The sequence below is a fragment of the Bolinopsis microptera genome, chromosome 5, assembly GCF_026151205.1.
Source record: "Bolinopsis microptera isolate Bmic1 chromosome 5, MBARI_Bmic_1.0, whole genome shotgun sequence".
Classification (NCBI taxonomy): Eukaryota; Metazoa; Ctenophora; class Tentaculata; order Lobata; family Bolinopsidae; genus Bolinopsis; species Bolinopsis microptera.
Genome location: NC_087076.1, coordinates 21,480,683 through 21,508,484, shown reverse-complemented (window position 1 = coordinate 21,508,484; position 27,802 = coordinate 21,480,683). Strand labels below are relative to the sequence as shown.

The window sequence follows — 27,802 nt, the reverse complement described above, 5'->3', positions numbered from 1 at the left end:
AGGAACTGCAACCCCGGGTAACTGTAATCACCTTAGGAATTCGTCAGAGAATGCAGCGATGCCCATTCACATACCTGGATCATTATTACATCACTTTAAATTGACTTACCTCCGCAATCTTTCCCAGTCAACTAATAATGTTAGCTCTTGTTTCCGAAGCTTATTTATCATTTTATCGTTGAATCAGCATTCCTCCAGCACACCGCGTCGCCCTGCATAACTATCTTACTATATATAAAGCGGGACGATATAAAGAGGATTAAACGGGATTAAACGGGATTGAACATAAATTTGTCAATGAGAGCCCTAATACTCACGTCTTGACTATATAGGTATATATATTATATATATATATTATATATATTCGTACCATTTTGATACCATTTTACGGCATCAACTTTAATACGACTTTCCGCAAAAACCGTAAGTGATATACAATTAAAACTTTTCGACTGGTTCAAATTCTTTAATGGCCTTCAAATCAGCATGGAAAAAATAAAAAATAGGCCAAAGAACGTGGCATAAGATGCAATTTTAGGCTTAGCTTCACCTTCAAGATCATCTGATTCTTCGAGTATGTCTATTGTCTATGCATCTCTAAAATGAATAATAGCTCCCACGTTTGTCGCACAAAGCCGATGTTCAGATGGTTGTATGTTCAGGGCCAAGCCTTTGATCTGGTGCTAAAACTGACATTCATTATATTAGACCGGGAAATTAGACCTAGATGGAAGGCCAAAAAACTAAAAAGCGGTTTAAAATGTGATCATATAGTGATATACTTACTTACTTACTATATAATATATAACAGTCTCAGAGACAAATTAGAGTAATTAGAATTAAAGTAGAATCTGGAAGCACTATTGTCTCGGTATGTGAGGAATGAGGATGTTGGTGATCGGGGAGGTTGAGCACGTGACCGCGCGTGATTAAGTCGCGTGACTTCTCGCCGGTCATGTGACAGGGGAATATTCGTGAATCGCGTGCTCGTCATTTTACTTTAATTTACTTATGTTGTATTTAATTTACTTATATCTATCGGTATATCCTTTATTTTAATTTTTAATCGTGACCCCAAGAATTAGCGTGTAGAATATTCCCTACGTATGACGTCATCGTCTGACGTCATTGTCTGACATCATTGTGCTCGGTGTGTTATCTGCTGTACATCATGTGTATCTCGCTCCAACCTCAATCAAACTGGGATATTGTTTGTTTACAGGGTTATAATATGTATAATGGTTTTGGACGAACGATTTTACTGTGTTGGTTTCGCTGTCATAGATGTAAGGTCTAGATTCTTGGTTTACGTGTATCTCTTCCAGGGCTCATGGTTATTAGCCAAATTGGGCGTTAATGTCATGATGGGAAATTTGAGATCACCTCGTTTACCTCTGTTTGATATCAGAAAGCGAAACTTATCCACTATTACGTACTGTCTTTCCAGCATACACTTCTGAGTGGTGTCAGTTTTTTTTGCTAGCATATCCGAAATATTTCTCTGAATTTGTATCATTAGTCCCCGTCACAGATTTGAGGAATGATTTGAGGGATTCCTATTTTGCATGGTGACATATCACTACTAGGGGGTCCAGAGTAAGGTTGTTATTGCACACTTAACTCTTGGGATCTTGCTGTTGAACTGTAACCCCGGGTAACTGTAACCCTGGGTAACTGTAACCCCGGGTAACTGTAACCCCGGGTAACTGTAACCCCGGGTAACTGTAACCCCGGGTAACTGTAACCCCGGGTAACTGTAACCCTGGGTAACTGTAACCCTGGGTAACTGTAACCCTGGGTAAGTGTAACCCCGGGTAACTGTAACCCCGGGTAACTGTAACCCCGGGTAACTGTAACCCCGGGTAACTGTAACCCCGGGTAACTGTAACCCCGGGTAACTGTAACCCTGGGTAATTGTAACCCTGGGTAACTGTAACCCTGGGTAACTGTAACCCCGGGTAACTGTAACCCCGGGTAACTGTACCTTGGTCTGGAATCTTGCTGTTTAACGATATTTTTCTCTGTCTGATCGTGTCTGATCGTGTCTTGTTGCTGATTTTCCGATAAACCAATCATGCTAAGTCACTGGGTGACCCCGGGTGACTGAAACCCTGGGTAAGTGTAACCCCGGGTAACTGTAACTCTGGGTAACTGTAACCCTGGGTAACTGTAACTCTGGGTAACTGTAACCCTGGGTAACTGTAACCCCGGCTAACTGTAACCCCGGGTAACTGTACCTTGGTCTGGAATCTTGCTGTTTAACGATATTTTTCTCTGTCTGATCGTGTCTGATCGTGTCTTGTTGCTGATTTTCCGATAAACCAATCATGCTAAGTCACTGGGTGACCCCGGGTGACTGAAACCCTGGGTAAGTGTAACCCTGGGTAAGTGTAACCACGGGTAACTGTAACCCTGGGTAAGTGTAACCCTGGGTAACTGTAACCCTGGGTAAGTGTAACCCCGGGTGACTGAAACCCTGGGTAAGTGTAACCCCGGGTAACTGTAACCCTGGGTAAGTGTAACCCCGGGTAACTGTAACCCTGGGTAACTGTAACCCTGGGTAAGTGTAACCCCTGAGTAAGTGTAACCCCGAGTAACTGTAATCCTGTAACATTGGGTAGACCTTGTTCTATATAATCCAGTATTGAAAACGTGCAACAGCATTTGATGAGTGTACTACTTGAAACTTCCCGGTATTTGCTATAAATTCCATTCTTTCTATTTCTTCGAATTCTGTTTCTTCGAAGTTGGTCCCTATTATCTACCCGTAGCAACATAAAACCTCCTACATCAAGCAAATCGTGTGTTTTGCCCTGAATAATAAGTAGTAAATAGTAAAATTCAGAGCAGTTCAGCTTTATAACTCCTTCAATCCCGGCTAATTGATCTCAAAACCGTGGGTACTAGGGCAGTCTTAAAAATTAAAAGAACTGATTAGAGGCGGGACTGATGACCAGGTTGATCCAGGAATTATCAAGCCATAACAAGAATAATGGGTCATTACACAAGATACTGCAGCACACAGTACACACTCCCTACTCCACTGGAGCCCTCACAGGGGGGGTTGTCTCTGCACCATGAGGCGCGAACTATAACACTCACACAACATGTGTTATCACCTGTGGGTAGTACTCTCCACTCTCTTTTGTTCGGTGTCCCAGTGCTTGGCTGGTGTAGTTCTTAGCTGCTGTGTAGTTCTAGTCCAGTCGGGGGGAAGTGGCGCCTTGGTTCGGCGCCACAATTTATGTACCAGTGTATGTTGCGTATTATTACAATGCGCACAAGTCCCCACGTGGGCCTTGTGCTCCTTCATTAAACTCTTTTATCCTCCTTTTTATTGCCTCGTAATTATGATTATTATCACATTATAATTAGATAATTGTAATTACTTCAGTGTGGAGATGGAGGTTGAACTTTGTTCATAATTTTACAACTTTTTGGACAGTTTAATTAGTACTGTTAGTTGAAGCTGAACGTTGTTTTTTGTGCCTGGTGTTTCATCCAGAGTTTCCATTACCTTGGCTGTTCTAGCCTAGTTTAAGTTGTGCAATTCGTTGCTTAATCGCGATTTGTCAATCAGCGAACTGTTTTTAGCATATTGCTGAATCGTGTTGTTAATCCTACTCAATTTGATCACTAAAAACATGATCGGTTATCGTCCTAATTTCCGAGAAAAGAAAGAAAAAATGTTGTTCTTTTACTCAATTTTTATTACTCTAATATGTAATGATCAATTTCATTTGCCTATTGTAACTTTTACAGTTTTCACTTTCCATAAATCGAGGTTCATTTGTTAATCTTACCACTTTATCAAAATGTTCGTCATATCCCTGTAATAAAAATGCCAGATCGTTTTTCAAACCCCCGATTCGCGGATTGTTTTTAAATTTGGAGACGAATTGTACTACTACTACTACTACTACTACTACTACTAATACTACAGCTCTGTACTACTACTACTATGTCGGAACTAAATCCGATCTACGCCAGATTACCCCCTCCATATATCCCTGTCCCGCATCAGGGTTCGCAGTTCCTCTTTAAGTCTTTAGAGTTTGTCCCAACTTCCTTCAGTAACATAGATAAGTATCTTTGTCTTGGTCGGCCTTGCCGTGCTCTACCATGCATAGGTTCCCTAATACTAGAACTTCAATGTTCACAGAGTGACACTCCTTTCCCATGCCCCTTCAGAATCGTTTAATATTCACGTTACCGTTTTCTTGAACACAAGCAACGGTCATTACTGTGAGTGTGATAAGGAGCGGTTAGAAAGAAGAGTCTGCAAAAGTAATGCTGGTTTACTACTACTACTGCTGTCTGCAACTCAGTGAATTCGTTCAGTTTTCATCTTTCGTTTATCGATATTGTGTTTCATCTACATATTTGATTGTGGAGTTAGCTTGATTTTGGTAATGTTGCCTGCTTTCTTCTTCACGGCTTCAAGAATCGCAATATTTAGTACATGTGCGATGTGACCGTATTCCCCCGCATCGTTTAGTATACTAAGTAAAGTCAATTATCATGACTACGCGACCTTTCAATGACTTGAGATGTTCAGTTGTTAACAGTGGGTACTTTATTCCACTGTTGGTTGTTCTGTATGGTTTTGAGTAGTACACTACTATAGATTCATTGATCACTTTGGTAACCGTCTCCCTGGTAACCGTCACAAGTATCGCTTTGATTAATAAACTCTGAAATAAGAGTTTATAAGGTAGTTAAAAGCGTAAAGTTGTCCCAACTTACAAAGTGTTACTTCCTTGTGACGGTTACCTGGGAGACGGTTTCCAGGGAGATGGAACCCACGAGTAGGGTTGGAGCTGAGCACACCATTATGGGACATTATCTGTCTCATTGTGTGTCTCATTGAGCTGGTACACTGCTGTGTGCTTTCTGCTGTGTGCTTTCTGCTGTGTGCTTTCTGCTGTGTGCTTTCTGCTGTGTGCTTTTTGCGGTGTGCTTTCTGCGGTGTGCTTTCTGCTGTGTGCTTTCTGCTGTGTGCTTTCTGCTGTTGTGTGCTTTCTGCTGTTGTGTGCTTTCTGTGGTGTGCTTTCTGCTGTGTGCTTTCTGCTGTGTGCTTTCTGCTGTCCGTATTATAGTGCCTTAGCAGGTAGTATTAGTTCCCATTTGTAGTGACGTATTTCTCAGATCTTAGTGCTTTTAGAAAGGTTCTCAAACGGAGAAGTTCGCAAATCTGGTCGGTTAACAGGTACTAGTAATAATTGATATTTAAACAAATGTATAATGTTTACCAGTATACCGCAGTGCTGCGTTCCAGTCGGTTGCCCTGGTTACCGGGCTGTAACGCGGGATGCACCCCTTATTACCGCTCCGCTAAATGTATATCCACTATCCAGGCCATGACACCGGATTAAATCCACTCTGCATAACGAATTTACAGTTCTCTATTATGATGAAGGGAATTCCAAGCAAGTCATTGGCCGGTAATCATTGAGGTCCACCCACAGTGACGGTTACCAGGGAGACGGTTACCACAGTGACTGTGTGGGTCCCACACTGTTGTCCAGCAAGATTTGACATAACCTGACATCTAATAGCAGTTAATATGACTGATTAAATCAGCGGTCAATTAATTATACCCGCGGTCTGACGTTTAATCGGCCTCTACTCCAAGTTACCCTGGATACGGTTACCCTGGATACGGTTACCTGGGAGACTAAACCCTTAGTACGTGGTCCCCATATAAGGAGTACGATTGATATGCCTGTATCTCCGAGCGTGCTACATTTTTAGTAGTTAAGTAAAACCCCGATTTACCGCGGAGTTTGGGGAAAGGACATATCCGCGGTAAATCGGGGTTCGCGGTAAATCGGGGTTTTGTTTGCTTACATTATACATGACGTTAAACCCTATTTGGGGGAAAGGAGATGGCCGCGGTAAATTGGGGTTTTACTGTAGTTACAGTAGCAGTATTAAATGCCATCTCCTGTAACGTTTCCAACTCGACATGGTGAATAAACCTGGAAACATTCTACCTTTATACTTATCACTTATACTTATAACTTACTAGCCTGATCCATATGTCGTGATACTTATTGACATCCTTGATCGATTTTAGTTTAAACATATGAAAATTATGGCGGGAAACTTTACTTAAATAAGTTGCCGCCAGTGCTATACGACGTATACCTACATACCTTTTTGCCTAGCTGTGATAGTAATTTGTTGTAATTGATCGTGAAAAGTTATGTTTTACAGATACATACATTAGTTACCTAATACATTAGTTAATTTATCAGATAAAAGTTGAACCTTGAATATTTTGCTTTTGTTACAATTTTTACGTTCGTCTTAACAAATTATTATTATTATAAAACAGGATCTTACCGACAAGAATGATTCATGAAAATACGTTAATGCGGTAAACTGTACCCTTGAAACAGATTTTCCCAACATCTGTTGCATGCAGTTATATCTTTGATTTCGTTTAATTCATGCAAGTTATCTATGTGCAAATTTCTACTACTTAAATCACTTCTTAAAACAGATAACAAGTTCATTCTAGGTCTCCCCAATCTTCCAATAAATAAATTATCTGATTCAATAGCAAAAGAGAGAGCCGTTTGGGCTAGGGTGTTCTCCATACTCCTGAGAATGTGTCCAAACATCTTCAACCGCTGGTGTTCGATACGCTTGGATAAGTTTTCAAATTTGCACCTTTCATACAATGCTTTGTTGCTTATCATACATTTAGGCCATTTGATGTTTAAAATGGACCTCAGGTGTCTACAATGAAGTGTGTCTATTTTCTCCATGGTTGCTTTCTTAGGACTCCAACTGTTTGAGTTATAAATCAATACAGATACAACTTGAGCATCATATAACCTCAGCTTTCTCTCAAGGGAAATTTTCTTACCGGACATCAATCCTTTTTAAACTTCTTATAAGCAATCTCAGCTAGGATTCTCCTTCTTTGAATGTCCTTCTCAGTACACAGTAAGGAACCTAGTGACTTATTACTTCGCCATGGTTCGTTATTAGCTAATGGCTGACCGTTCGTGTCTTTATCGGATTTTTCGCCAGGTAGAAGGTACTGAATTCAGTTTTACTTTCATTTACTTGGAGGTTCCAGTCTTTGAGAACCTCCTTCACTGCAGGAAGGAAAGTTCTCAGTTTCTCGATGTCCTCGTCAGCAAAGTCACAATCGTCTGAATATTCCCACTCAGTTGGAAAACCTAGTTCTGATACTGGTGGGTTTGGTCTTCTAGATACAGCTCTGAGGTGGTGTAAGGCTGCTGCAAGAATAAGTGTGAATAACTTTCCAAATAAACTGTCACCTTGATGACAATAGTATCCCTTTTCAAGGTATCAAAAGCTTTACTCATATTAATACCAATTTTGCTAAATTTCCATTTCTTCCTCATCACAACAGATATGAGCATTCTCTGAGCCCACACAATGTCAGAGCAGCTGCTACCTCTCTTGTAAGCACTCCGCCATGGCATATACTCATAGTGTAGTTGTCAATTATACTCTCAACCCGTTTTAAGGCAATTTGAGTGAGCATCTTCCTCGATCCGTTTAACAGTGTAAGTGGTGTAAGGCTTGTGAGGGGACATTTAGGTTTACCGGGCTTCTGTAGAGGAGTCACAATACCTTGTCCTATCGAACTAATGTATTTGTTCCTACTAAATCACTCATTAATTGCCTCAGCATACTTCTCAAAAATAATTGGATGGGCGTACTTTATCAACTCATTCTGGAGATTATCTGGACCACTGGCACGGTTTGATTTGAGTTTACTTTCAGCAAGTTTAACGTCAACTGGTGTAATGGGGTTATCAAGTGGTTTTGGATCGCAGGTGAAAGGTTGCAGGCCAGCTTCAACTCCTTCTGTTAGTCGTTTTTCGAAGAAAGCTTTCACTGTGTTTGCTTTCCCTAAATCAGTACCAATAGGGTTGTTGTTGATGTCATTGACCACTATGTTACCCGACTTTTTATTCCAGCTAAAGATCTTGAAGCTTCAAACATCTTTCTAGCATCGTCAATGTTATTTCTTCCTTTTGCTGGAGCGTCAGCCTTAATGTTATTTATTTGCACAAGTCTCTTAGAAATGCTACTCTGAATCTTTCTAACTTCTCTCCTATCATCACTACCACTTGGGGCTGATTCGATCTTCAGAGTCTGAGCTTTTTAGCAACTAATGAAGCTACTGTTAGATCACTGGAGAAATTTTGTTTAGAGGATTTCCCTTTCAGTGGTATAGTTTCTTCAGCACACGCACGTATGTCACTAAAAAGTTCGTTCATTTTCTCATTTGGGTCATTTAGATAAGTTTTACCCGATAACCTTTCAGCAATCGCACTTTGATATTTATGTTTGAGTTCTTTATCTTAGTAGAGAGTTGAACAGTCAAACTGAGTGCTATCTATGATGATTATATATGAATTTTACTTGATTGAGTGCTTACCTTACTCGGGATTATTATAACCGGGATAAAGTGGTGGGTTTTGGAAGATTCCGCCATATTTTTCCCGGTCAAAAATTTTACCAGTCATAAAAAAACCCGCCGACTCAGATTATGGGGTTCCAAGGGGGTGGTGATCATCATATTTTACCTGAAGTCTCATATGTGCTAGAGAAGACTTTTGAAGCAGTGGATGGAGGGCTGTAACTTTATTGGCGGTTGCTACCATAATTTCGTTATAAAAATCACAATTTGGTTATAGAAATCAGATTTCAGGGTGGACCGTGATTATCACTTTTCTTGCCCATGAAGTGAGTAAACTGTGCCACTATTTCATGGTCCACGGTGGATTGATTACTGGAGCAGTTGAAGATGCAAAGCCAAGACGTTCCCCAATACCAAGCGGTGGGCAGGAAATTAAGCTCCGGCTGACCTTCAGAGCAGTAGCCCCATTAGCGGACAAAATGAAAGTCTTGTTAAGACAACAATACAACTTCGAATTTGACGGTCAGCAGCAGGGGGATATCAATAATGATAATGGAGGGGTCATTAGGGCTGTAGGACTATTGAGCGGAGGACTGTTGAGCGTAGGACTGTAGGTCGGTGAAGGTCGAAAGTAGGACTGTAGAGCGGTGTCAAATCGCCAGGGTAGGACTCTAGAGCGGCCGCCCTTATAGATCTCACAACATGAGGACTTTAGAGCGGTACGATCCTAAAATGAGGACTGTAGAGCGGTGGACTGTTGAGCGCGAGCGGTGGACTGTACATGTAGGCCGGTGAAGGTCGGAAGTAGGACTGTAGAGCGGCCCTCCCTTATAGATCCCATAAACATGAGGACTCTAGAGCGGTACCATCCTATAACATAAGGACTCTATAGCAGTTGAAAATTTGAAGATTGAACACTCAACAAAGCTAAGTTATACATTGAACTGTTCGTATCAATGTGATTTCGCTAAGTAGAGTACCGATCAAGTTCGTGCAGATCTCTCTCTCTCTCTGTTCTGGTCAACGGTTTCTGGCCTCTTACTTAATGAGGGAGGCCTTCTCGCCGTGCCCACAGAGTGCAACTCCTGCTAGTTCGTGCAGATCATTTATGAATGAGGATCGCATCGCGTGACGCTTTAGCGCCTACTAAGGATATCTCATGTTCATCAATCTGGTGACGGGACTGATTCAGATCAGATCCCATCGCAGTGCGATATCTTGTTAGGATTTCGAAGGTATGGTATAAATATCACGGAGTATCCAGTTTTCGTATATCAAATTCGAGAGTCCTCATGTTATGGGATCTATAAGGGAAGGCCGCTCTACAGTCCTACTTCCGACCTTCACCGGCCTACAGTCCACCGCTCTACAGTCCTCATTTTAGGATCGTACCGCTCTAAAGTCCTCATGTTGTGAGATCTATAAGGGCGGCCGCTCTAGAGTCCTACCCTGGCGATTTGACACCGCTCTACAGTCCTACTTCCGACCTTCACCGACCTACAGTCCTACGCTTAACAGTCCACCGCTCAATAGTCCTGCTCCCGACATTAGCGATAATGAGAATGAGAATACGCTTTAATGAAGATTTGACTTATTATTGCTATAGATTTATTTTCCTTTAAATACTAGACGTGTCTTTTTTTCTATTTCTGAGTAATATCAGTAACTGTAAATTGAAATAACTTCTTTAACAAGTAACAAAAACAGAAATTTCGGTTGAAAATTTGTTGACCTCTGAAAAAAAGCTTGAAAGGTCGGCCACCGGTAAATACATGACCGGGATAATTTGGCGGGTTTTGGGAAATTCCGCCATATTTTTCCCGGTTATTAATTTTCCCAGTCATAAATTAACCCGCTATAATATTCCCGAGTAAGGTATCTTAAATGTTTTACAGGCTCTCATGATGTAGTTTTACGAAGATTTCAAGCCTTGCATTTTGTGTTTCCCTTCGTTTCTAAAAGCATTATAACCTTGAATATCATTATAGGCTAGGATTGATCAAAACAGTAACGACTATTGACGGTGCACAGCTATTAGACATGAAGGTGAGTCCAGTATTGTTACCATGGTTACAGTATTGTTACCATGGTTACACATTACACAAGGGATCTTTTCACATATTGCGTACGTCAGTCCAGCGGAGATAAGGTCAAAAATGGCTTATACAATATCCATTACCTAATGTTTGAACTGTCCGCCGTCCAGCCTGAAATTTTTATGAAACTTGATTCTGACAATAATAATAATAGCAGTTGACCAACAAACTAAGACCCATGACCAAACTTTTGAGGGGGTCCCGGACCCCAACCGTCCACCGGTGCCCGCAGTGCAGCCGCGCCTATATTTGAGCCAAATTTGGCCAATTTTCATCCAAATTGGACAAAAAATTACTGAGTTATGAGCCAAAAACCATATGCCCATATTTGGGCATATGCACCAAATTTGATACTAAATTCTTTACTCTCTATCAGACCTGGACTTTGGTTTTGCTATTGATTGGCGTTACTGAAACAGCACATTTTTGTTTCCCTAAACAAATTGAGTGGACCGGAGCAGAGGCGTTCGCTTTTACGAAAGCTGGACCATTGGACCTTTTTTTCCTTGGGCGTGAAGTTGGTCAACTCCCAGAGAGCGCGGATGGTGAGTCGTTTTAATGATATGCCTACACACTAGAGCTGCATCTTATAGTTATTTGGCGTGTTGTATAATATATTATAGTATTATTATAAATATAGCTCTGAATTTCCTATTTAGTGATTAATTTTTTAATTTTATTTCAGGTCTTATCTCTAGCAGTCAACCTGCTGAAGTCATCACCGTGGATGACGCCCCTAACAAGATGACAATTTCATGGGACTTGCTTAGTTATGATCTGACTCTAAAGAATGAGATATCAGTAGTGGAGTCTGAAGTTATCCACACAGTACACACGTCTGATGCTGCTGGAGCAGAAGGCCTAGTCAAATTAACAGCTGCATTCACTGGTCTATCTAGTGATAATCTTGAGCAGTATAAGGTTACACTTGAGTGCCGTGCAGCTGTTGAAGACGTCTTTGTGGAGTCAGCCCTTACGTTTGTTTTACCTGAAGACGCTCCGATTCCACCAGCTACCTTCGATGTTACGTATGCCATTATCGCTGATACCACTGGTACTGCCCCAGACACGTTAGCAGTTTATCTTGGCACCATCCAACTGACTACTTCCGATACTATTTCGGCAGATTGTACTGCAGCGTTAAAAGCTAATTCTGCACTTGACGGACGTTTCCTTACCATATTTACCGATCAGGCATCTGTTCTACCAGCCAAAATCACATGGATGTTCCGTAAGTTAATCTGAAAAAGAAATATTTTATTTCGATAACATAATATCTTACCATAAATGGGGGAAAGGGGGGGGGGGGGGGGGGGGGGGGGGGGAGGTGGGAGTTCACGTATTTTTTATGGAACTTGTTTTCGAGATGGCATTTGACCAACAAACTAGTACCGAAATTTTGCAGATCGGAATCGGTGCAGAATCATATTGTAGGCGGTAAAAACATTTGTCGCCAAATTTTGGTTTTAGGTACGTCGAGGGGATTTTGTAATATTGGGCAAAAAAGGACTAAATATGGGTATGGCTGCACCGGTGGGCGCACGGAGTCCGTGACCCCCTCAAAAGTTCGGGCGGAACGTTTAACTTTAAACTATTAAAAACGACGTTTAGAAAACGTTTCTTTAAATAGTTACCAGTAAGCTGATCCCGATTCATTTCGGTATAGAACTTTGTAGATTGTGCTGGTACTTGGATAAGCCTAATAACTAATTTATTGATATATGATTATGAAATAACAAACAAATTTCAGCGTCCACTTACGACCCTGTAAAAGCGCCGTTTGAAAGGAGTAATGTCGTGATTGTGGACAATAACGATATAACTTCCTATGTTTTGGATAAGAGAACGAACACCGGCAACGCCGCCGCAAAAAAAGCTTATAGCTTCGATACCAATAAGTGCATCAACATTGCCAACTGTGAGTACTAAATCTAAAGATTAACATGCGTTTATATATGTGTTAATATGCGTTTATATGCGTTAAGGGGGCCGGGGGGGTCTTCATCAAAAATCTCTCGAAATTGACTTTATAGTTGTTTCTAATAGAGGGGAGTAATATCTACCAGCTGCTTTTGGTCCCATGGAAAAATATTGTTTCTAGCCGAAATTATCGCCGGTCTAAGGTCAGCGCTTATGTGTAAATGTATTGCGCGAGCGATTTTCAATCGCAAGTTCTGAAAATCGAGTCTAAAAATCTATCTTCTCCTACTTTTTTTGAGCAATCACCCTGAAACTTTCATGATATGTTCTAGGGACCATTTAGAAGAAATCGCTCATACAATATTTTGAGACAGGCCTTTAAAAATTTTTTATTCAATTCTGAAAATCCTGGACCTCGAAAAATCGTAAAAAAACGAGGTCCAAGATTTTCAAAATTGAATAAAAAATTTGAAAGGCCTATCTCAAAATTTTTTATAAGCATTTTTAAGGCCCCTAGAACATTTAAGTTTGGGGGATTTTAAAAAGTTAAAAAGAAATTTTTATCTTTTCAAACTTTTTTTGAAACCCCCGAAACTTCAAAAAAGCGGGGCCCTTAAAAAACGGCATAATTTCGGTTTTAAAAAATTTTTTTTCCCCGGGGGAAAAAGCCGGGAAAACCCCCCCAAAAAAAAATTTAAAGTCAATTTCAAAATTTTTGTAAAAAAAAGGCCCCCAAAAAATTTTTTGTTGTTTCCGACCTTTAAATGTCTTGCAATTTTTAAAAGTTGTGATTTTGAATTTGATAATTTTTTACCTTTTTCGGGTACTTTTGGAAAACTTTAAAATACATGGCGATAAGGGGATTTTGATTTTTTGGGGCGCCGTTTCGCTTAGAAATTCAGTTTTGGGTGGGGGTTTTTTAAAACCGGCCCCTTAATTTTTTTAAAATCTAACAACCTCAACCCATGAAAAAAAAAAATCCTTTTAAATCCCCTTTTACAAATCATACTTTGTTCTATGCGGGTTTGTTTTTTTTTGTTTTTTGGGGTTTGTGTTATTTGTGTTTTGGTGGTGGTTTTGGGGGGTTTTTGTTTTTTTTTTTTTTATGGTTTTTTTGGGGGTTTGGGGGTTTTGGGTGTGTGTGTGTTTTTGGGTGTTTTGGGTGTGGGGTGTGTGTGTTTTGGTGTGGTGTGTTGTGTTGGTGGTGTGGTGTGTGTGTGTGTGTGGTTTTTGTTGTTTTGGGGTTTTTTGTTGTGGTGTGTGTTGTGTGTGTGTGTGTGTGTGTGTGTGTGTTTTGTGTGTGTGTGTGTGTGTGTGTGTGTGTGTGTGTTGTGGTGTGTGGGGGTGGTTGTTGGGGGGGGGGGGGGGTTGGTGGGGTTTTGGTGGTGGGGGTGTGGGTGTTTTGGGGTGTGGGGGGTTGTGGTGGTGGTGGGGTGGTGGTGGTGGTGGGGTGGGGTTGGTGTGGTGTTGGGGTGAAACTAAAATTTGGGAAATTTGGGGGTTGGAGGGAACAGCCCGAGAAGTCCCAACCGGGACGGGGGTTTGTCTTTTCCCGTCCTGTAAATTTTTGCGCCTCGGGAAAATCAGTGGACACCTTTGCGATGCCCGGGGGACAAAAAAACCCCATTCGGGGATCCCCCACTTGCTCGGGGGATAACAAAAGGGGGGAGGGAAGGTTTTTGCGCAATTTTAGTAAGGAACAAACAACAATTTTAAAAGCAGAACAACGCTTTTGATAAATTATTTTATAAATTGAATATTCACAAAGGGTTTGGGCGCTTTTGCACTCTTTTTCGTTTATTTTGGATTGGGGTTTCTTTTTGGGCCTCGGATCTTGAAAAGGGGCAGTTTTTTTTCAAGATCGAATAATATTTTTCTAGCTTTCCCTATGATTGTTTCTCTTTGATGTTTTATTATTTTCGTTGCGTCAAATTTTGGGTTTTGCCAATAATTTTGTTTTTTTTTCTCCGCACATTTTTACTGTATAATAAAACTTGCGGGAGATCGCTCCTACTAATCGCTCGCCCAAATTTTAAGCCAAATTCTTGTGAAAAGGCCCTTTCGGTAAGAAATTAGTCTCGATCGGTGTATTTTTGACGCTGATTCCGAATCACCCCCCATGACGTAGGGTAAAATGCTTCCCTGGAGTTATGGGCAAAAAACCATTTTGGTCACGTGACTGGCTAGTAAAACATAGAATTCGATTGTTTAGGGCTCCTACTAAATATTTTTGGAATCAGCGTCCAAAAATACACCGATCGAGACTAATTTCATACCGAAAGGGCCTTTTCACAAGATTTTCTTAAATTTGGGCGAGCGATTTAGTAAGGAGCGGTATCTCACTGCACCAGTTTTACTGTATCTCACTGCCAGTTTCACTGAATCTCACTGCACCAGTTTTATTGTATCTCACTGCACCAGTTTCCACTGTATCTCACTGCACCAGTTTACTGTATCTCACTGCACCAGTTCCACTGTATCTCACTGCACCAGTTTTACTGTATCTCACTGCACTAGTTTTACGTTTCTCACTAGACCAGTTCCACTGATCGCACTGCACCAGTTCCACTGTATCTCACTAAACCAGTTCCACTGTATCTCACTGCACCAGTTCCACTGTATCTCACTGCACCAGTTTTACTGTATCTCCACTGCAACACCAGTTTACTGTATATCACTGCACCAGTTTCACTGTTTCCTCACTGCACCAGTTCCACTGTATCTCACTGCACCAGTTTTTACTGTATCTCACTGCACCAGTTTCACTGTATCTCACTGCACCGTTTCACTGTATCTCACTGCACCAGTTCCACTGTATCTCACTGCACCAGTTCCACTGTATCTCACTGCACTAGTTCCACTGTATCTCACTAAACAGTTCCACTGTATCTCACCTCGCACCGAGTTTTACTGTATCTCACTGCACAGTTTCACTGTATCTCACTGCACCAGTTTCACTGTATCCTCACTGCACCAGTTTTACTGTATCTCACTGCACCAGTTTCACTGTATATCACTGCACCAGTTCCACTGTATCTCACTGCACTAGTTCCACTGTATCTCACTGCACAGTTTTACTGTATCTCACTGCACCAGTTCCACTGTATCTCACTGCGCCAGTTTCACTGTATCTCACTGGCACCAGTTCCACTGAATCTCACTGCACCAGTTTTACTGTATCCTCACTGCACCAGTTCCACTGTATCTCACTGCCCAGTTCCACTGTATCTCACTGCACCAGTTTACTGTATCTCACAGCACCAGTTTCACTGTATCTCACTGCACCAGTTCCACTGTATCTCACTGCACCAGTTCCACTGTATCTCACTGCACCAGTTTCACTGTATCTCACTGCACCAGTTCACTGGTTTCTCACTGGCACCAGTTTTACTGTATCTCACTGCACCAGTTTCACTGTATCTCACTGCACCAGTTTTACTGTATCTCACTTCACCAGTTCCACTGTATCTCACTGCACTAGTTCCACTGTATCTCACTGCACCAGTTTTACTGTATTTCACTGCACCATTTCCACCTGTATCTCACTGCACCAGTTTTCACTGTATCTCACTGCACCAGTTTCACTGTATCTCACTGCACCAGTTTCCACTGTATCTCACTGCACCAGTTCCACTGTATCTCACTGCACCAGGTTTTACTGTATCTCACTGCACCAGTTTCACGTGTTATCTCTAGCTGCACCAGTTTTACTGTATCTCACTGCACCAGTTCCACTGTATCTCTACTGCACCAGTTCCACTGTATCTCACTGCACTAGTTCCACTGTATCTCACTGCACCAGTTCCACTGTATCTCACTGCACCAGTTTCACTGTTCTCACGGCACCAGGTTTTACTGTATCTCACTGCACCAGTTTCACTGGATCTCACTGCACCAGTTTTACTGTATCTCACTAAACCAGTTCCACTGTATCTCACTGCACTAGTTCCACTGTATCTCACTGCACCAGTTTTACTGTATCTCACTGCACCAGTTTCACTGTATCTCACTGCACTAGTTCACTGTATCTCACTGCACCAGTTTTACTGTATCTCACTGCACCCAGTTCCACTGTATCTCCACTGCGACCAGTTTTACTGTATCTCACTGCACCAGTTCCACTGTATCTCACTGCACCAGTTCCACTGTATCTCACTGCACTAGTTCCACTGTATCTCACTGCACTAGTTCCACTGTATCTCACTGCACCAGTTTTACTGTATCTCACTGCACCAGTTTCACTGTATCTCACTGCACCAGTTTTACTGTATCTCACTAAACCGTTCCACTGTATCTCACTGCACTAGTTCCATGTATCTCACTGCACCAGTTTCACTGTTATCTCACTGCACCAGTTTTACTGTATCTCACTGCACCAGTTTTACTGTATCTCACTGCACCAGTTTTACTGTATCTCACTAAACCAGTTCCACTGTATCTCACTGCACCAGTTTTACTGTATCTCACTAAACCAGTTCCACTGTATCTCACTGCACTAGTTCCACTGTATCTCACTGCACTAGTTCCACTGTATCTCACTTCACCCAGTTCCAATGTATCTCACTGCACCAGTTCACTGTATATCACTGCACCAGTTTTACTGTATCTCACTGCACCAGTTTCCACTGTATCTCACTGCACCAGTTCCCACTGTATCTCTCTGCACCAGTTTTACTGTATCTCACTGCACCAGTTCACTGTATCTCACTGCACCAGTTTTACTGTATCTCACTGCACCAGTTCCACTGTATCTCACTGCACCAGTTTTACTGTATCTCACTGCGCCAGTTTTACTGTATCTCACTGCACCAGTTCCACTGTATCTCACTGCACTAGTTTCACTGTATCTCACTGCACCAGTTTTACTGTATCTCACTGCACCAGTTCCACTGTATCTCACTGCACCAGTTTTACTGTATCTCACTGCGCCAGTTCCACTGTATCTCACGGCACCAGTTCCACTGTATCTCACTGCACCAGTTCCACTGTATCTCACTGCACCAGTTCCACTGTATCTCACTGCACCCAGTTCCACTGTATCTCACTGCACCAGTTTTACTGTATCTCACTGCACCAGTTCCACTGTATCTCACTGCACCAGTTCCACTGTATCTCACTGCAACCAGTTTTACTGTATCTCACTGCACCAGTTCACTGTATCTCACAGCACCAGTTTTACTGTATCTCACTGCACCAGGTTCCACTGTATCTCACTGCACCAGTTTTACTGCTATCTCACTGCGCCAGTTCCACTGTATCTCACGGCACCAGTTCCACTGTATCTCACTAAACCAGTTTTACTGTATCTCACTAAACCAGTTTTACTGTATCTCACTGCCACCAGTTTTACTGTATCTCACTGCACCAGTTTTACTGTATCTCACTGCACCAGGTTCCACTGTATCTCACTGCACCAGTTTCCACTGTATCTCACTGCACCAGTTCCACTGTATCTCACTGCACCAGTTCCACTGTATCTCACTGCACCAGTTTTACTGTATCTCACTGCACCAGTTCCACTGTATCTCACTGCACCAGTTTTACTGTATCTCACTGCACCAGTTTCACTGTATCTCACTGCGCCAGTTTTACTGTATCTCACTGCACCAGTTCCACTGTATCTCACTGCACCAGTTTTACTGTATCTCACTGCCACCAGTTTCACTGTATCTCACTGCACCAGTTCCACTGTATCCTACTGCACCAGTTTTACTGTATCTCACTGCACCAGTTCCACTGTATCTCACTAAACCAGTTTTACTGTATCTCACTAAACCAGTTTTACTGTATCTCACTGCACCGTTTTACTGTATCTCACTGCACCAGTTTTACTGTATCTCACTGCACCAGTTTCACTGTATCTCACTGCACCAGTTCCTGTATCTCACTGGCACAGTTTTACTGTATCTCACTGCACCAGTTCCACTGTATCTCACTAACCCAGTTTTCTGTATCTCACTAAACCAGTTTACTGTATCTCACTGCACCAGTTTCACTGTATCTCACTGCACCAGTTCACTGTATCTCACTGCACCAGTTTTACTGTATCTCACTGCACCAGTTCACTGTATCTCACTAAACAGTTTTACTGTATCTCACTGCACCAGTTTCCACTGTATCTCACTGCACCAGTTCCACTGTATCTACACTGCACCAGTTTTACTGTATCTCACTGCCACTAGTTTTACTGTATCTCACTGCACCAGTTTTACTGTATCTCACTGCACCAGTTCCACATGTACTCTCACTTGCACCAGTTTTACTGTATCTGCAAAACTGCACAGTTTTACTGTATCTCACCTGCACCTGTTCCACTGTATCTCACTGCACCAGTTTTACTGTATCTCACTGCACCAGTTCCACTGAATCTCACTACACCAGTTTCACTGTATCTCACTGCACCAGTTTACTGTATCTCACTGCACCAGTTTTACTGTATCTCACTGCACAGTTCCACTGTATTCACTACACCCAGTTTTACTGTATCTCACTGCACCAGTTTCACTGTAATCTCACTGCACCAGTTCCACTGTATCTCACTGCACCAGCTTTTACTGTATCTCACTGCACTAGTTTTACTGTATCTCACTGCACCAGTTTTCTGTATCTCACTGCACCAGTTCCACTGTATCTCACTTGCACCAGTTCCACTGTATCTCACTAAACCAGTTTTACTGTATCTCACGGCACCAGTTTCACTGTATCTCACTGCACCAGTTTTACTGTATCTCACTGCACCAGTTCCACTGTATCTCACTGCACCAGTTTTACTGTATCTCACTGCACCAGTTTTAACTGGTTCTCACTGCACCAGTTCCACTGTAGTCTCACTGCACCTAGTTTTACTGTATCTCACTGCACCAGTTTTACTGTATCTCACTGCACCAGTTCCACTGTATCTCACTGCACCAGTTTTACTGTATCTCACTGCACCAGTTCCACTGTATCTCACTGCACTAGTTCCACTGTATCTCACTGCACCAGTTCCACTGTATCTCACTGCACCAGTTCCACTGTATCTCACTGCACCAGTTTTACTGTATCTCACTGCACCAGGTTTTACTGTATCTCACAGCACCAGTTTTACTGTATCTCACTGCACCAGTTTTACTGTATCTCACTGCACCAGTTTCACTGTATCTCACTGCAACCAGTGTTTACTGTATCTCACTGCCACCAGTTTTACTGTATCTCACTGCACTAGTTTCACTGTATCTCACCTGCACTAGTTTTACTGTATCTCACTGCACCCAGTTTACTGTATCTCACTGCACCAGTTTTACTGTATCTCACTGCACCAGTTTTACTGTATCTCACTGCACCAGTTTTACTGTATCTCACTGCACCAGTTTCACTGTATCTCACTGCACCAGTTCCACTGTATCTCACTGCACCAGTTTCACTGTATCTCACTGCACCAGTTTTACTGTATCTCACTGCACTAGTTTTACTGTATCTCACTGCACCAGTTCCACTGTATCTCACTGCACCAGTTTACTGTATCTCACTGCTCCAGTTCCACTGTATCTCACCTGCACCAGTTTTACTGTATCTCACTGGCACCAGTTTTCTGTATCTCACTGCACCAGTTCCACTGTATCTCAACTGCACCAGGTTTACTGTATCTCACTGCACCAGTTCCACTGTATCTCACTGCACCAGTTTTACTGTATCTCACTGCACCAGTTCCACTGTATCTCACTGCACCAGTTTTACTGTATCTCACTGCACTAGTTTTACTGTATCTCACTGCACCAGTTTCACTGTATCTCACTGCACCAGTTTTACTGTATCTCACTGCACCAGTTTTACTGTATCTCAATGCACCAGTTCCACTGTATCTCACCAGCACCAGTTCCACTGTATCTCACTGCACCAGTTCCACTGAATCTCACTGCACCAGTTTTACTGTATCTCACTGCACCAGTTTCACTGTATCTCACTGCACCAGTTTCACTGTATCTCACTGCACCAGTTTTTACTGTATCTCACTGCACCAGTTTTACTGTACTCAATGCACCAGTTTCCACTGTATCTCACTGCACAGTTCCACTGTATCTCACTGCACCAGTTTTTACTGTATCTCACTGCACCAGTTCCACTGTACTCTACTGCGCCAGTTTTACTGTATCTCACTGCACCAGTTCCACTGTATCTCACTGCACTAGTTTCCACTGTATCTCACTGCCCAGTTCCCTGTATCTCACCTGCACCAGTTTCCACTGTATCTCACTGCACCAGTTTTACTGTAATCTCACTGCACAGTTTTACTGTATCTCACTGCCACCAGTTTTTACCTGTATCCTCACTGCACCAGTTTTACTGTATCTCACTGCACCAGTTTCACTGTATCTCACTGCACCAGTTTTACTGTATCTCACTGCACCAGTTTACTATGTATCTCACAGCACTAGTTTCACCTGTATCTCACTGGCACTAGTTTTACTGTATCTCACTGCACCAGTTTTACTGTTTCTCACTGCACCAGTTTTTACTGTATCTCACTGCACCAGTTTTTACTGTATCTCACTGCACCAGTTTTACTGTATCACACTGCACCAGTTTCACTGTATCTCACTGCCCAGTTCCACCTGTATCTCACTGCACCTGTTTCACTGTATCTCACTGCACCAGTTTTACTGGTATCTCACTGCACTGTTTTACCTGTTATCTCACTGCACCTGTTCCACTGTATCTCATCTGCACCAGTGTTTAACTGTATCTCACTGCACCAGTTCCACTGTATCTCACTGCACCAGTTTTACTGTATCTCACTGCAACCAGTTTTACTGTATCTCACTTCACCAGTTCCCTGTATCTCACTGCACCAGTTTTACTGTATCTCACTGCACAGTTCCACTGTATCTCACTGCACCAGTTTTTACTGTATCTCACTGCACCAGTTCCACTGTATCTCACTGCACCAGTTTTAACTGTATCTCACTGCACTAGTTTTCTGTATCTCACTGACAGCTTTCACTGTATCTCACTGCACCAGTTTTACTGTACTCACTGCACCAGTTTACTGTATCTCACTGCACCAGTTCCACTGTATCTCACTGCACCAGTTTCCACTGTATCTCACTGCACCAGTTCCACTGTATCTCACTGCACAGTTTACTGTATCTCACTGCACCAGTTTCACTGTATCTCACTGCACCAGGTTTCACTGTATCTCACTGCCACCAGTTTTACTGTATCTCACTGCACCAGTTTTACTGTATCTCAATGCACCAGTTCCACTGTATCTCACTGCACCAGTTCCACTGTATCTCACTGCACCAGTTTCACTGTATCTCACTAAACCAGTTTTACTGTATCTCACTGCGCCAGTTTTACTGTATCTCACTACACCAGTTTTACTGTATCTCACTGCACCAGTTCCACTGTATCTCACTGCACCAGTTTCACTGTATCTCACTGCACCAGTTCCACTGTATCTCACTGCACTAGTTCCACTGTATCTCACTGCACCAGTTCCACTGTATCTCACTGCGCCAGTTTTACTGTATCTCACTGCACCTAGTTCCACTGTATCTCACTGCACCAGTTCCAATGTATCTCACTGCGCCAGTTTTACTGTATCTCACCTTCACCAGTTTTACTGTATCTCACTGCACCAGTTCCACTGTATCTCACTGCACCAGATTCCACTGTATCTCACTGCAACCAGGTTTCACTGTATCTCACTGCACCAGTTTCACTGTATCTCACTGCACCAGTTCCACTGTATCTCACTGCACCAGTTTCACTGTATCTCACTGCAACAGTTTTACTGTATCTCACTGCACCAGTTCCACTGTATCTCACTGCGCCAGTTTTACTGTATCTCACTGCACCAGTTCCACTGTATCTCACTGCACCAGTTTTACTGTATCTCACTGCACCAGTTCCACTGTATCTCACTGCACCAGTTCCACTGTATCTCACTGCACCAGTTTTCACTGTTCTCACTGCACCAGTTCCACTGTATCTCACTGCCACCAGTTCACTGTATCTCACTGCAACAGTTTTACTGTATCTCACTGCACCAGTTTTACTGTATCTCACTGCACCAGTTTTACTGTATCTCACTGCACCAGTTCCACTGTATCTCACTGCACCAGTTTCACTGTATCTCACTGCAACAGTTTTACTGTATCTCACTGCAACAGTTTTACTGTATCTCACTGCAACAGTTTCACTGTATCTCACTGCAACAGTTTTACTGTATCTCACTGCACCAGTTCCACTGTATCTCACTGCACCGTTCACGTATCTCACTGCACCAGTTTTCACTGTATCTCACTGCACCAGTTCCACTGTATCTCACTGCAACAGTTTCACTGTATCTCACTGCAACAGTCTTTACTGTATCTCCACTGCACCAGTATTACTGTATCTCACTAGCACCAGTTTTACGTATCTCACTGCAACCTGTTCCACTGTATCTCACTGCACCAGTTCCAACGTATCTCCCACTGCACCAGTTTCACTGTATCTCACTGCAACAGTTTTACTGTATCTCACTGCAACAGTTTTACTGTATCTCACTGCACCAGTTTTACTGTATCTCACTGCACCAGTTCCACTGTATCTCACTGCACCCAGTTCCACTGTATCTCACTGCACCAGTCTTCACTGTATCTCACTGCACTAGTTCCACTGTATCTCACTGCACCAGTTCACTGTATCTCACTGCACCAGTTTCATGTTATCTCACTGCAACCAGTTCCACTGGTATCTCACAGCACCTGTTCCACTGTATCTCACTGCGCCAGTTTTACTGTATCTCACTGCACCAGTTTCCACTGTATCTCACTGCACCAGTTTTACTGTATCTCACTGCACCAGTTCCACTGTATCTCACTGCCACCAGTTCCCACTGTATCTCACTGCATCCAGTTTCACTGTATTCTCTACTGCACCAGTTCCACTGTATCTCACTGCACCAGTTTCACTGTATCACACTGCAACAGTTTTACTGTATCTCACTCGCACCAGTTTTACTGTATCTCACTGCACCAGTTTTACTGTCTCTCTGCACCAGGTTCCACTGTATCTCACTGCACCAGTTCCACTGTATCTCACTGCTCACCAGTTTTACTGTATCTCACTGCACCAGTTTCACTGTATCTCACTAAACCAGTTTTACTGTATCTCACTGCGCCAGTTTTTACTGTATCTCACTGCACCAGTTTTTACGGTATCTCACTGCACCAGTGTTTACTGTATCTCACTGCACCAGTTCACTGTATCTCACCTGCACCAGTTCCACTGTATCTCACTGCACCAGTTCACTGTATCTCACTGCGCCCAGTTTTACTGTATCTCACTACACCAGTTTTACTGTATCTCACTGCACCAGTTTTTACTGTATCTCACTCGCACCAGTTTTACTGTATCTCCACTGCGCCAGTAGCCCACTGTATCTCACTGCACCAGTTCACCACTGTATCTCACTGCACCAGTTTCACTGTATCTCACTGCACCAGTTTTACTGTATCTCACTGCATCCAGTTATACTGTATCTCACTGCACCAGTTTTACTGTATCTCACTGCACCAGTTCCCACTGTATCTCACTGCACCCAGTTCCACGGTATCTCTCTGCACCAGTTTTACTGTATCTCACTGCACCAGTTTTACGTATCTCACTGCACCAGTTTTACTGTATCTCACGGCACAGTTTTACTGTATCTCACTGCACCAGGTTTTACCGTATCTCACTGCACCAGTTCCACTGTATCTCACTGCACCAGGTTTTTACTGTATCTCACTGCACCAGTTTTACTGTATCTCACTGCACCAGTTTTTACTGTATCTCACTGCCACCAGTTTTACTGTATCTCACTGCACCAGGTTCCACTGTATTAACTGCACCAGTTCCACTGTATCTCACTGCACCATTTTTACTGTATCCTCACTATAACCAGTTTTACTGTATCTCACTGCACCAGTTTCACTGTATCTCACTGCACCAGTTCCACTGTGTATCACTGCACCCCTAGTTCCACTGTATCTCACTGCGCCAGTTTTTACTGTATCTCACTGCACCAGGTTCCACCTGTATCTCACAGCACAGTTTTACTGTATCTCACTGCACCAGTTCCACTGTATCTCACTGCACCAGTTCCCTGTATCTCACTGCACAGTTCCACTGTATCTCACTGCACCAGTTCCACTGTATCTCACTGCACCAGGTTCACTGTATCTCACTGCACCAGTTTCACTGTATCTCACTGCACTAGTTCCACTGTATCTCACTGCACCAGTTCCACCTGTATCTCACTGCACCAGTTTCACTTGTATCTCACTGCACCAGTTTTACTGTATCTCACTGCACCAGTTCCACTGTATCTCACTGCACCAGTTCTACTGTATCTCACTGCACCAGTTCCACTGTATCTCACTGCACCAGTTCCACTGTATCTCACTGCACCAGTTTCACTGTATCTCACTGCACCAGTTTTACTGTATCTCACTGCACCAGTTCACTGTATCTCACTGCACCAGATCTACTGTATCTCCACTGCACCTGTTCCACTGTATCTCACTGCAACCAGTTTCACTGTATCTCACTGCACCAGTTTTACTGTATCTCAACTGCACCTGTTCCAATGTATCTCACTGCACCAGTTCTACTGTATCTCACTGCACCAGTTCCACTGTATCTCACTGCACCAGTTCCCACTGTATCCTCACTGACCAGTTTTACTGTATCTCACTGCACCAGTTTTACTGTATCTCACTGCACCACTGTTCCACTGTATCTCACTGCACCAGTTTTACTGTATCTCACTGCACCATGTTCCACTGTATCTCACTGCACCAGTTCCACTGTATCTCACTGCACCCAGTTCCACTGTATCTCACTGCACAGTTTCACTGTATCTCACGTGCACCAGTTTTACTGTATCTCACTGCACCAGTTCCAATGTATCTCACTGCTCCAGTTCTACTGTATCTCACTGCCACCAGTTCCACTGTATCTCACTGCACCAGTTCCACTGTATCTCACTGCACCAGTTTCCACTGTATCTCACTGCACCAGTTCTACTGATCTCACTGCACCAGTTCTACTGTATCTCCTGCACCAGTTCACTGTATCTCACTGCACCAGTTCCACTGTATCTCACTGCACCAGGTTTTACTGTTATCTCACTGCACCAGTTCCACTGTATCTCACTGCACCAGTTCCACTGTATCTCACTGCACCAGTTTTACTGTATCTCACTGCACCAGTTTTACTGTATCTCACTGCACCAGTTCCACTGTATCTCACTGCACCAGTTTTACTGTATCTCACTGCAACAGTTTTACGGTATCTCACTGCACCAGTTCCACTGTATCTCACTGCACCAGTTTTACTGTATCTCACGGCACCAGTTCCACTGTATCCACTGCACCAGTTTTACTTTATCTCACTGCACCAGTTTTACTGTATCTCACATGCACCAGTTCCACTGTATCTCACTGCACCAGTTTACTGTATCTCACTGCACCAGTTTTACTGTATCTCACTGCACCAGTTTTACTGTATCTCACTGCACCGTTTCCACTGTATCTCACTGCACCAGTTCCACTGTATCCTCACTGCACCAGTTTCACTGTATCTCACTGCACCAGTTCCACTGTTTCTCACCTGAACCAGGTTTACTGTATCTCCTGCACCAGTTCCACTGTATCTCCACTGCACCAGTTTTACAGTAATCTCACTGCACCAGTTTCACTGTATCTCACTGCACCAGTTCCACTGTATCTCACCTAACCAGTTCCACTGTATCTCACTGCACCAGTTTTACTGTATCTCTCTGCACCAGTTTTACTGTATCTCACTAAACAGTTCCAATGTATCTCACTAAACCAGTTCCCACTGTATCTCACTGCACCAGTTTTACTGTATCTCACTGCACCAGTTCCACTGTATCTCACTGCACCAGTTTTACTGTATCTCACTGCACCAGTTTTACTGTATCTCACTGACGACGATTAACACATGTTTATTGAAAGCTTCTACAAGTTAAATCATCGTATCTCTTATATGTTTTTAACCCAACTCCACTCAGTCACTAAACCAGTTTTACTGTATCTCACTGCACTAGTTTTACTGTATCTCACGGCACTAGTTTTACTGTATCTCACTGCACCAGTTTTACTGTATCTCACTAAACCAGTTTTACTGTATCTCACTGCACTAGTTTTACTGTATCTCACTGCACCAGTTTCACTGTATCTCACTGCACCAGTTTTACTGTATCTCACTGCACCAGTTTTACTGTATCTCACTAAACCAGTTCCACTGTATCTCACTAAACCAGTTTCACTGTATCTCACTGCACTAGTTTTACTGTATCTCACGGCACCAGTTTTACTGTATCTCACTGCACCAGTTTTACTGTATCTCACTAAACCAGTTTTACTGTATCTCACTGCACTAGTTTTACTGTATCTCACTGCACCAGTTTCACTGTATCTCACTGCACCAGTTTTACTGTATCTCACTGCACCAGTTTTACTGTATCTCACTAAACCAGTTTCACTGTATCTCACTGCACCAGTTTTACTGTATCTCACTGCACCAGTTTTACTGTATCTCACTGCACCAGTTTTACTGTATCTCACGGCACCAGTTTTACTGTATCTCACTGCACCAGTTTTACTGAATCTCACTGCACAGTTTACTGTATCTCACTGCACCAGTTTTACTGTATCTCACTGCACCAGTTTTACTGTATCTCACTGCACCAGTTTTACTGTATCTCACTGCACCAGTTTTACTGTATCTCACTGCACCAGTTTTACTGTATCTCACTGCACCAGTTTCACTGTATCTCACTGCACCAGTTTTACTGTATCTCACTGCACCAGTTTTACTGTATCTCACTGCACCAGTTTTACTGTATCTCACTGCACCAGTTTCACTGTATCTCACTGCACCAGTTCCACTGTATCTCACTGCACCAGTTTTACTGTATCTCACTGCACCAGTTTTACTGTATCTCACTAAACCAGTTTCACTGTATCTCACTGCACCAGTTTTACTGTATCTCACTGCACCAGTTTTACTGTATCTCACTGCACCAGTTTTACTGTATCTCACTGCACCAGTTTTACTGTATCTCACTGCACCAGTTTTATTGTATCTCACTGCACCAGTTTTACTGTATCTCACTGCACCAGTTTTACTGTATCTCACTGCACCAGTTTTACTGTATCTCACTGCACCAGTTTTACTGTATCTCACTGCACCAGTTTGGCGTTGCTTCAACAAAGTGGGACGGACAGACGGACTATTGTGTTTATGTTTATTCTCCGAAGTACCCAATGTATAATCAGGATGGTGGGTGAATGGCGCGTTAATTAATGAAAATCAATATTTTTTGGTTCATGAC

General features: G+C 42.7%; 1 protein-coding gene across 19 annotated transcripts in view; it reads left to right on the top strand.

Annotated features, from left to right (window-relative positions):
- LOC134814785 (uncharacterized) overlaps window positions 1-27,802 on the top strand; it is a 64,452-nt gene that overhangs the window by 9,439 nt on the left and 27,211 nt on the right. For all 19 annotated transcript variants that reach the window (XM_063823028.1, XM_063823015.1, XM_063823018.1 and 16 more), the window contains exons 2-5: window positions 10,402-10,459; window positions 10,886-11,054; window positions 11,195-11,740; window positions 12,260-12,427. In XM_063823028.1, the coding sequence (XP_063679098.1) occupies window positions 10,454-10,459; window positions 10,886-11,054; window positions 11,195-11,740; window positions 12,260-12,427 (889 nt within the window). In that variant the 5' untranslated portion in view covers window positions 10,402-10,453. The remainder of the gene's footprint in view (window positions 1-10,401; window positions 10,460-10,885; window positions 11,055-11,194; window positions 11,741-12,259; window positions 12,428-27,802) is intronic.